The sequence below is a fragment of the Moschus berezovskii genome, chromosome 6 (assembly GCF_049115385.1).
Source record: "Moschus berezovskii isolate FMDL1 chromosome 6, NW_MosBer_1.0, whole genome shotgun sequence".
In the NCBI taxonomy this organism is placed as follows: Eukaryota; Metazoa; Chordata; class Mammalia; order Artiodactyla; family Moschidae; genus Moschus; species Moschus berezovskii.
Window position 1 is genome coordinate 12,642,894 of NC_142465.1, and position 12,563 is coordinate 12,655,456.

General features: G+C 37.7%; 1 protein-coding gene across 2 annotated transcripts in view; it reads left to right on the plus strand.

The window, feature by feature from the left end:
* Positions 1–12,563, plus strand: part of SYT1 (synaptotagmin 1) — a 234,131-nt gene that overhangs the window by 123,524 nt on the left and 98,044 nt on the right. For both annotated transcript variants that reach the window (XM_055395938.1, XM_088836818.1), the window contains exon 6: positions 3,620–3,737. In XM_055395938.1, the coding sequence (XP_055251913.1) occupies positions 3,620–3,737 (118 nt within the window). The remainder of the gene's footprint in view (positions 1–3,619; positions 3,738–12,563) is intronic.

A 12,563-nucleotide genomic window follows, 5' to 3' on the forward strand; every position in this document is an offset into this window, starting at 1 on the left:
AAAGAACTGAAAGACAAAATATACTTGAAGATACATTTACCAAAATCAAGCAATGTCAGGTTGAGTGACTAGAAGACAGCAAAAGGGAAGGTGGCCAATGGAAACAGATTAGTTGGTAACCCTGACAGAAAGGAAAGCAGCTGAGGGGAATGTTTGCTGATGAACATCCATTTAGTAAGATGACCTTAAAGTGAAAAGAGAATACCCCAGTGGGTAGTCAGTTAGCAGTATCAGTTTATATTATTCCAGATGGCAGTCTGATAGTCAAGAAAACTCGGGATTGAGTCCAAAGCCTTTGTTCCATGCTGACACATCAAGTAATCTAATGTAAACTGAGCTTAAAATATTTAGCACTGAAAAGCAACTTCAATTGGTTAACATAAAATGCTTGCTTAATTTGACATTTGAGCAAATGAAATCTTACTGTTGAAGTTCCTAAGTTAATAAATTAAATGTATATCTGTAAAAGGTGCTAAAATAAGTACTTTTCCTTAATTCCCTTTCTCCCAAAACATCCATTTTGAAATGTTATCTTTCGATCACTCATTCTTACCCCATCCCATAGCTGTAAAATTACAGGTAACTTCACATAGTTCTTCTACTTGAGGTATGCTTTTTAAAACCTCAACTGCTTTCTTCTGAAACTGTGCAAAATCTTAAAGATTCCGTATATGTCTTAAGACTGAAGAATAAAAATATACTAGAAGTTAGGACAACTCTCTGTTTAGAACAACTGAGATGCCTGCAAACTGCTGAATTAGATTTGGGGCCATGAAGAGAGGTATCATTTGAAAGAGAACAGTCATGTCAAAATGCCTTGTTAGAACGATTAGAGTATCCCAGTTCTCCAACAGAGTCCACCAGGGAGGCTATTGTGGTGAACAGACAGAATCCTGCAAAAAACAACCCTCCTAACAAGCATTTCTGAACAGCAATTTTGTTCGTTTACATTTCTTTTGTCTCCTAAGCTTCAGACGAATTTGTCCATCCTTTGTATTAATTTCTGTGCTGTTGAGGCCCATTCTGTATTTTCAGAGGCTATGAAAAGTAATTTATTCTACTAGATTCTCCTGATGTGTAAATTAATTCCTAGGGGTGAGTAGGCACTTCAGGTGAATTTAGCACATTATCTGTAACTCTCTGTTATCTACAATAATGGAAGGGAGGTATTACCTAGAAAATTCAAAACAGGAGAATGATCTCAAATTTCCATGTATTTCCTTTCTGAAAATTTGTGGAAAGTGATAATTTAGGGAATGATGTTGTCTTCAAAGAATTTATAGTTATGTGTGAAAATTAAGACTTGCACAGCTAAGACCAAATTAAAATCCTCAGTAACATAAGAGATACATAGGTAAGACACTGTGTGACCTCAAGGAATGAAAGAACCATGGCTCTACACATACACAGTGATATTTTCAAAAGCATTACATCAGCACCATTTCTCTGTTTTTCTCTCTCCTTTTCTCTTTCTCACACACACACAGACACACTGAAAATATTACTTCTCACTTAAAGATAAATCATAGAACAGGTAGATACCCTTTCCTTTTTGGAAGATGGATTTAATGAGTATGCAAAAACAGGAATTGAATTTTCTTAAATTGTTGGATTACATCTAGGCTATTATTTCCACAGTGGAGATTCTGGCTACTTTAGCTAACTTAATATATGCCAAGCCATATAGAAGGCCAAAAGCAGTCATATTAGGAATGCAACAGGAGAAGACCTGAGGATACGGCCTTCTATACCTCATTCCTATGTTAGAAACCTATCTGCAGAGGTCTGACAACAATTACATTACCTTCTTTGGAATTACTGCGGGGCGGCGGTGGGGTGGGGGTGGGGGGTTGGGGGAGAGGTGGGGATTGGGGAAAGATACAAAGAATTAAACCCGGATTTGCCATCAGTTCAGTTCAGCCACTCAGTCATGTCTGATTCTTTGCGACCCCATGGACTGCAGCATGCCAGGCTTCCCTGTCCATCACCAACTCCCAGAGCTTGATCAAACTCATATCCTTCGAGTCGGTGATGCCATCAAACCATCTCAACCTCTGTCGTCCCTGTCTCTTCCTGCCTTCGATCTTTGCCCAACATCAGGGTCTTTTCCAGTGAGTCAGTTCTTTGCATCAGATAGCCAAAGTATTGGAGTCTCAGCTTCAGCATCAGCCATCCCAATGAATATTCAGGGTTGATTTCCCTTAGGATTGACTGGTTTGATCTCCTTGCTGTCCAAGGGACTCTCAAGAGTCTTCTCCAACAGTTCAAAAGCATCAATTCTTTGGCGCTCAGCTTTCTTCATTATCCAACTCTCACATCCATACATGACTACTGGAAGAATAGCTTTGACTAGACAGATCTTTGTCAACAAAGTAATGTCTCTGCTTTTTAATATGCTGTCTAGGTTGGTCATAGCTTTTCTTCCAAAGAGCAAGCATCTTTTAATTTCATGGCTGCAGTCACCATCTACAGTGATTTTGGAGCCCCCCAAAATAAAGTCTGTCACTGTTTCCATTGTTTCCCCATTTGCCATGAAGTGATGGGACCAGATGCCATGATCTTAGGTTTTTTTGAATGTTGAGTTTTAAGCCAACTTTCTCACGCTCCTCTTTCACTTTCATCATGAGGCCCCTAACATATACTTAATCACACACATCAGGGAACAGTCTAGTGCCTCTAGCATCTGAGAATACAAGAGAGTCTACACCCTTGGCCCTCTCTCATGCTTATAAATATGAAGGGAAAAAATCTTGCTTGTGTTCAACACAGTCCTTAGTTATCTTAAAGAGTAAGACATTTAAGATGGTTGAACTTACAGATGTCTTATGAAAAAGGTAAAAGTTCTACATAGCATCATCACTTTAAGCTCTTCATCAGCTGTTCAGAAATGCTCAAATACAAGATTGGTGAATGTTCTTGGAACTGAAATATGGTACCAGTGAAATAACTCGAGGGCATGTGAGAAATTTTGTATTGCTATATATTTCACTTTTTAAACCATTGCTTAGATTTTTATAAATTTTAGGATAAGGAAAAAGAATATTAGACCTCAATGAGTGAAACTAAAAGTGCAAAATCTTATACTTTGTTGCATTTCTGCTATTAGGAATTTTACAATTTCTCATCAATAAATGGAGTTTAGAAACACAAAACAAGTCCATTTCCTCCAAAAATCTAGATATTACACATAATCTTATTTGAAATGTAAAAAGACAAAAAAAGGAGGTAGGCTGATCCTACCCCTCCAAAAAAAAAAAACCTGCTAGTCTCTTTTCAAAGTTATTTAATCAGGTTATGAATATTTGCCAAGAGTTCGACAGTACATTCAGAATGTAATCTCTAAAAAAGTCATCTTGATCTCATCTCCTGAACCATTGAATTATGGATGTATTTTGATGAATGTTAAAGCATAAATGAGCTATTTAAAAACTGAAAGATACAATCACTCTTGATGATACCTCAGTGAATGAAAGACCACTGAGTTAATGCCAGTGAACCTAAGAGTTTTCCAGTTCTACTTGTGATAACCCTCCTTCCTGAGGTGTTTACAGTGTATATATACAAACTGCATTCACCTTTATTTGAAAGATTATTTATACTTCCTTATTGGTTTTCATAGCAAGAGAAATTGGGTGATATCTGCTTCTCCCTTCGCTATGTACCTACTGCTGGCAAGCTGACTGTTGTCATTCTGGAGGCAAAGAACCTGAAGAAGATGGACGTGGGTGGCTTGTCTGGTAAGTCTGTGACGTTTATTGTGGGGTTTTTAATGCAATTTCATCATGGACACCAAATGCATAGCACACACGCCACGACGTGCCACCCCTTCACTGGTGACAGCTTTCTTCTCCTTGGAGCCTAAAAGCACTCTCAGAATTCATCCCAACACAGAGCCCCAGGAAGTAGCTCTCAATTTACTGGAATTGGCAGAGAAGACGAAACTTATTTTCCTGCTTCATAGCCCAAATATCAATTATCCTACAGCACTGAAAGCTAAAAATGTTTGCTTTTCTTTTGAAATGTGACATCTACGACCAATTATAATTTCATTCAGTTTTTTTTGCTTTTGATATTTGGTTGAAATTCATTTATGATGTGAAAAATAGTTTTTTTATGTGAGATGTATCAGGGATTATTTAAGTGTTTATATAAGCAAAGACAAATATTAGGTAAATTTCTCAAATATAACCTAATGTAGCTTTTAATAATACTATTTTATTAAACATTCAGTATTTCAAATATATGTGAACAGTAAAATCTGAGGGTAAATTCTCATGGTATTATATTTATTCTCTATAGCTTATGTTGGTAACAGAGAGACTTTGAGATTTAAAATTCTATACAACACAATTTTAGTTTTCAAAGAAGTAAACTCTTGCTCAAAAGTCAACTCAAGGATGTATCATTTCCATAGCTGAACACCACTGTTTTTATTTTCTTCTCTGTAATTAAATCAATTACATATTTTCTAATAACTTAAGATGTGGAGGAATTTTCTTGATATGGCACAGGGTCATCATAGATAAACTATGGTTGTCATTGTTTGTGGCTGTGGAATTAGAACCAACATTATTGGTTATCCAGTGCTTTCTGTAATAAAAATATTGAAAACTTCAAAAGGTCACTCTCATGGAGCATGGTAATTTTATATTCTAAAGCATAATAGCTAAAATATGCTAAAGTGAAGGTTCCATGTACTGAACCATTAATTTGTCAGCCAAATATTCCTGGTGCCTAAATTTACTTCTCTTTATAAATAAGTCACCCAGGAAATCTGCACTACTTCTTTCATGTCACTGGGACCCCATTTAAAAACTTACTGCTTTAAATTTGTTTTGTTCATACCATTAGGCAATGAGCAGTTTCTTTTTAAAAAATGTAGAGTATTTATTGTGTCAAAGGGGCAAAATATATGCAGACACATATGTGTGTGTCTATACACATCCACCTTGTCCTGGTTCTGTCCAGTAAAAAGGCCTATAAACAGACTGACCCAGTAGCCATGGGCATCCCTAGAACCAGAGATGGTTTAAAATACAATTTCTCACTAGAAGAACATGGAGTTTATTGGCTCTGTGGTAGATCCTAGAGGTGGCACAGAAGGCATTCAAGACAAGCCTAGAATATCTCATCATAACAGAAAGCAAGGAAGCCTCATGTCAACAGGCTTAGGAGTCACCTTGCAATGACTTCCACTGGCCAAAGATGTGATCATTTGAACATCATTAACAGAATAAATATACTATATCTGAACCTGAAAACAAAAGAGGATACTCTTTTGTTTTGAATTTAAGTGCAAACTTTGAGGCACAGGAATATTTCACTCCCAGAGTTCTACTTAGTATCCTAAAGTCTGACTTCAGATACCTCTGACCTCTCCACCTCCTTTGGCTCAGTAGCCAAGTATCATCATGTAATTCGTCTGTATCTTCTCTCACACATTTCTGTTCAGACTCCTGTGTCAACTGTCTCCTCACTCACCTGTGTCTCATGATCCCCTGAACTTCCTCCCAATTCACCTTTCACCCTTCAGAGTTCCAGAAACAGCTCTACCATGAAGCCAAGAAAACTCTAGGGTCCCTTATATGTGGTCTTCTTTCAAGGTCCTAGAAATGAGCCCCCGTGGCTGACAGACAGATACTGATGCAGACAGATGTTACGTGTTTGTTAATCTCAGATTGTGCCTCTTGACGCTCTGACTTCTGTCTTCCATCTCGCCTGTTACCCAGCAGCATTAGAGATGCTATAGGCACTTTTAAGATTTGGTTAAGGAAAGTTGGGTCTAGCTGGACATATTTGTGTGGCTTGCAGTCATACCCATGTGTAGCTGGGTTACTGCTGGGTGTCGAGTGACGGAAAGGACCCTGGCATGACTCGTACCACCCGCAGAGCTAACTCAACATTGTGACAGGAGAGGGGCAAGGCCAGAAGTCATATCTGATTCTGTCTTCCTAACCTGATAAAAAAGAAGAAATATATTCTTCTTTCAAATGTTGAACTACACTTTGCTGAAAACAGTTAACTGAAACCAAAGTGGGCTTTTATTGCCAGGGTTTACAATTATATTAGCTTCACCACCCACTCATCCCAGTTCCATCTCTAAATTTGAATTACCTGAAATGATATTGTTGAACAGTTAAATATTAAATTAAGGGTATTTAAAGGCTAAATACCCTTGAAGAGTCCTAATCATATGGGCTTCCTGTTGTCTGTAAAATTATCAGTCACAGAGGTCTGCATAATAGATACTTCCAGACTATGCCCCATCATATTTTTGTATTTTAACCGAGTTGACCAGCACACTGAACAGGCTATGTGATTTGCTGCCTCCACTCTTTGCTTAAGTCATGCCCTTCACCTGGAATTCTCTTCCATCCACCAGGGTCTAGCTAAATCCTAACCATTCTTCAGGCCCAGCTTAAGTCTTATTTCCTTCATCCACTGAACAACTATGTATTGTTTCCCTACTTTATATTAAGCATTGTTCTGAAACTGGGTTTACACCAGTGGCCAAAATAACCAAAGGGCCCTGCCCCTAGGCACCTTATATTGTAATGTGGGGAAATAAACAGGAAGCCAATAAATACGAAAGGCACATGGTACGCCAAGAGATGATAAGTGCCGTGAAGAAAGCAAAGCAGAGAAGTAGGATGACAGATACTGGGGAGAAGTATTAAATGGGGTGGTCAGAGGAAGTCCCATGAGTAGCTAACCTTTTGGCAATGACATGGGAGAGGTGACAAAGTGAGCCCGAGGGGTGCCTGGGAGATAGAGCAATTTAGGTGGAAGGATTCCATGAAGCCTTTTTTGATCCATCCTAAAAGAATAAATCTTTCTCTTTCTTAAATGCCAGTACTTTGTTTACTTCTTTCAAACTTCACACTTCTCTCACTAGACTGTGATCTGCATTTATATATCCCACCACGCCCGCACTGACGGTAGCACCAAGCCGAGCTGCTGGATGAATAATGAATTATTTAGAAAGGAGTTATGGCCTGAAAAAACAAGTCTTGCATTTCAAATTTGTTTAACCTACTTACCATTAAAATAACTTTAAGTACTTGGATGGTCTGTCTCAAAGTTAGTTGACCTACCAAGGAGACCAAAATTATATAATGAGGTCATTTCAGGTAATTTGAATGCCAAAACACATTTGTTGGAAATGGCTAGTAAATTGGAACCAAAAAAGGGGTTTTTGCCAGTGTTTAAATCCCAGTCTCCCACTGTTAGCAATTTGACATTGGACAAATTATTTAGCTTCCTAAGCCTCAGTTGCATTATCTGTAAGTTGGAATACTAAGAGAATCTTGTTTATGAGGTTACTGTGAGAAATAAGTGAAAGCACAATAAAGTGCTCACTAAATATTATTATAATTGTTTCTATTAAGAATGTTATAAAATCTTGGGCTAAATATGCAAAATGGGAAAGCAACCAGTGGACAGTTAAATCAATGGCTTGATTCATGGGGAAAAAGATGTTTGATGGGATAATTATATTTTATGAATACATCAACAGAAAATTGGATTAAAGATTTACTGAGCTTGGCCCCGCCCATCAGAACAAGACCCATTTTCCCCCTCATTCAATCTCTCCCATCAGGAAGCTTCTATAAGCCTCTTATCCTTCTCCATCAGAGGGCAGACAAACTGAAAACCACAATCACAGAAAACTAACCAATCTGATCACATGGACCACAGCTTTGTCTAACTCAGTGAAACTATGAGCCATGCCGTGTAGGGCCAACCAAGACAGATGGATCATGCTGGAGAATTATGAAAAAAGCTGGTCCACTGAAGAAGGGAATGGCAAACCACTTCAGTATTCTTGCCTTGAGAACCCCATGAACTGTATGAAAAGGCAAAAAGATAGGACACTGAAAGATGAATTCCCCAGGTTGGTAGGTGCCCAATATGCTACTGGAGATCAGTGGAGAAATAACTCCAGAAAGAATGAAGAGATGGAGACAAAGCAAAAACAACATCCAGTTGTGGATGTGACTAATGATGGTAGTAAAGTCCAATGCTGTAAAGAGCAATATTGCATAGGAACCTGGAATGTTAGGTCCATGAATCAAGGCAAATTGGAAGTGGTCAAACAGGAGATGGCAAGAGTGAACGTCGACATTCTAGGAATCAGTGAACTAAAATGGACTGGAATGGGTGAATTTAACTCAGATGACCATTATATCTACTACTGTGGGCAAGAAATCCTTAGAAGAAATGGAGTAGCCATCATAGTCAACAGAAGAGTCCAGAATGCAGTACTTGGATGCAATCTCAAAAATGACAGAATGATCTCTGTTCGTTTCCAAGGCAAACCATTCATAGCACAGTAATCCGAGTCTATGCCCCAAACAGTAATGCTGAAGAAGCTGAAGTTGAAGGGTTCTATGAAGACCTACAAGATCTTTTAGAACTAACACCCAAAGAAGATGTGCTTTTCATTATAGGGGACTAGAAAGTAAAAGTAGGAAGTCAAGAGATACCTGGAGTAAGAGGCAAATTTGGCCTTGTAGCATGAAATGAAGCAGGGCAAAGGCTAATAGAGTTTTGCCAAGACAACGCACTGGTCATAGCAAACACCCTCTTCCAACAACACAAGAGAAGACTCTACACATGGACATCACCAGATGGTCAACACCGGAATCAGATTGATTATATTCTTTGCAGCCAAAGATGGAGAAGCTCTATACAACTAGCAAAAACAAGACCAAGAGCTGACTGTGGCTCAGATCATGAACTCCTTATTGCCAAATTCAGACTTAAATTGAAGAAAGTAGAGAAAATCACCAGACCATTCAGGTATGACCTAAATCAAATCCCGTACAATTATACAGTGGAAGTGACAAACAGATTCAAGGGATTAGATGATAGACAGAGTGCCTGAAGAACTATGGACAAAGGATCATGACACAGTACAGGAGATAGGGATCAAGACCATCCCCAAGAAAAATAACTGCAAAAAAGCAAGATGGCTGTCTGAGGAGGCCTTACAGATAGCTGTGAAAAGAAGAAAAGCGAGGGCAAAAGAGAAAAGGAAAGATATACCCATTTGAATGCAGAGTTCCAAAGAACAGCAAGGAGAGATAAGAAAGCCTTACTCAGAGATCAGTGCAAAAAAATAGAGGAAAACAACAGAATGGGAAAGACTAGAGATCTCTTCAAGAAAATCAGAGATACCAAGGGAACATTTCATGCAAAGATGGGCTCGATAAAGGACAGAGATGGTATGGACCTAACAGAAGCAGAAGATATTAAGTAGAGGTGGCAAGAATACACAGAAGAACTGTACAAAAAAGATCTTCAAGACCCAGATAATCATGATAGTCTGATCACTCACCTAGAGCCAGACATCCTGGAATGCGAAGTCAAATGGGCATGAGGAAGCACCACTACGAACAAAGCTTGTGGAGGTGATGGAATTCCAGTTGAGCTACTTCAAATCCTAAAAGATGATCCTGTTAAAGTGCTGAACTCAATAGGTGAGCAAATTAGGAAATCTCAGCAGTGGCCACAGGACTGGAAAAGGTCAGTCTTCATTCCAATCCCAAGGAAAGGCAACGTCAAGGAATGCTCAAACTACCATTCAACTGCATTCACCTCACACACTAGCAAAGTAATGCTCAAAATTCTGCAAGCCAGGCTTCAACAGTACATGAACCGTGAACTTCCAGATGTCCAAGCTGGTTTTAGAAAAGGCAAAGGAACCAGAGATCAAATTGCCAACATCTACTGGATCATCAAAAAAGCAAGAGAGTTCCAGAATAATATCTACTTCTGCTTTATTAACTATGCCAAAGCCTTTGTCTGTGTGGATCACCACAAACTCTGGAAAATTCTTCAAAAGATGGGAATCCCAGACCACCTGACCTGCCTCTTGAGAAATCTGTATGCAGGTCAGGAAGCAACAAGTAGAACTGGACATGGAACAACAGACTGGTTCCAAATCGTAAAGAAGTACATCAAGGCTGTATACTGTCACCTTGCTTATTTAACTTATATACAGAGTACATCATGAGAAATGCTGGACTGGATGAAGCACAAGCTGGAATCAAGATTGCTGGGAGAAAAACAATGAATTTCACGTTTTTCTCAAGTACACACGGAACCTTCTCCAGAATAGATCACATCCTGGGTCATAAATCTAGCCTTGATAAATTCAAAAAAATTGAAATCATTCCAAGCATCTTTTCTGATCACAATGCAGTAACATTAGATGTCAACTACAGGAAAAAAAAACTATTAAAAATTCCAACATATGCAGGTTAAACAACACATTTCTGAATAACCAACATATCATAGAAGAATTCAAAAAAGAAATAAAAATCTTCATAGAAAGAAATGAAAATGAAAACACAACAACCCAACACCTTTGGGACTCAGTAAAAACAGTGCTAAGGGGAAGGTTCATAGCAATATAAGTTTACCTCAAGAAACCAGAAAAAATCAAGTAAATAACCTAATTCTACACCTCAAGCAACTAGAAAAGGAAGAAATGAAGAACCCCAGGGTTAGTAGAAGGAAAGAAATCGCAAAAATTGGGGCAGAAATAAATGCAAAAGAAACAAAAGAGGCCATAGCAAAAATCAACAAAGCTAAAAGCTGGTTCTTCAAGAAGATAAATAAAATAGAAAAACCATTAGCCAGACTCATCAAGAAAAAAATGGATAAGAAAATTAGAAATGAAAATGGAGAAATCACAACAGACAACACAGAAATACAAAGGATCATCAGAGACTACTATCAGCAACTATATGCCAATAAAATGGACAACTTCGAAGAAATGGACAAATTCTTAGAAAAGTACAACTTTCCAAAACTGAACCAGGAATGAATAGAAAATCTTAACAGACACATCACAAGCACAGAAATCTAAACCATATTCAGAAATCTTCCAACAAACAGAAGCCCAGGACCAGACGGCTTCACAGCTGAATTCTACCAAAAATTTTAGAGAAGAGCTAACATCTGTCCTACTCAAAATCTTCCAGAAAATTGCAGATGAAGGGAAACTTCCAAACTCATTCTATGAGGCCACCATCACCCTAATAACAAAACCTGAAAAAGATGCCACAAAAAAAGAAAAATACAGGCCAATATCACTGATGAACATAGATGCAAAAATCCTTAACAAAATTCTAGCAAACAGAATCCAACAACATATTAAAAAGATCATACATCATGATCAAGTGGGCTTTACCCCAGCAATGCAAGAATTCTTCAATATTCGCAAATCAATCAATGTGATACACCACATTAACAAATTGAAAGATAAAAACCATATGATTATCTCAATAGATGCAGAGAAAGCCTTTGACAAAATTCAACATCCATTTATGACAAAAACCCTCCAGAAAGCAGGAATAGAAGGAACATACCTCAACATAATAAAAACCATATATGATAAACCCACAGAAAACATTATCCACAATGGTGAAAATTTGAAAGCATTTCCCTGAAAGTCAGAAACAAGACAAGGATGCCTACTCTCATCACTACTATTCAACATAGTTTTGGAAGTTTAGCGACAGCAATCAGAGCAGAAAAAGAAATAAAAGGAATCCAGATTGGAAAAGAAGAAATAAAATTCTCAGTTTGCAGATGACATGATCCTTTATATAGAAAACCCTAAAGACTCCACCAGAAAATTACTGGAGCTAATCAATGAATGCAGTAAAGTTGCAGGACATAAAATTAACACAGAGAAATCCCTTGCATTCCTATATACTAACATGGAGAAAACAGAAATTAAGGAAACAATTCCACTCACCACTCTGATGAAAAGAATAAAATACTTAGGAATAAATCTACCTAAAGAAACTAAAGACCTATATATAGCAAACTATAAAACACTGATGAAAGAAATCAAAGATGACACAGATAGATGGAGAAATATATGGTATATGTTCACGGATCAGAAGAATCAATATAGTGAAAATGAGTATACTACCCAAAGCAATCTATAGAGTCAATTCAACCCCTATCAAGCTACCAACAGTATTTTTCACAGAACTAGAACAAATAATTTCACAATTTGTATGGAATTACAAAAAACCTCAAATAGCCAAAGCAATCTTGAGAAAGAAGAATGGAACTGGGGGAATCAACCTGCCTGACTTCAAGCTATACTACAAAGCAACAGTCATCAAGACAGTATGGTACTGGCACAAAGACAGAAATATAGATCAATGGAACAAAACAGAAAGTCCAGAGATAAATCCACACACCTATGGACACCTTGTCTTTGACAAAGGACGCAAGAATATACAATGGAGAAAAGACAATCTCTTTAACAAGCGGTGCTGGTAAGACTGGTCAACCACTTGTAAAAGAATAAAACTCGAACACTTTCTAACACCATACACAAAAATAAATTCAAAATGGATTAAAGATCTAAATATAAGACCAGAAACTATAAAACTCCTAGAGGAAAACATAGGCAAAACACTCTCTGACATAAATCATAGCAGGATTCTCTATGACCCACCTCCCAGAGCAACAGAAATAAAAGTAAAAATAAACAAATGGGACCTAATCAAACTTAAAAACTTTTGCACAACAAA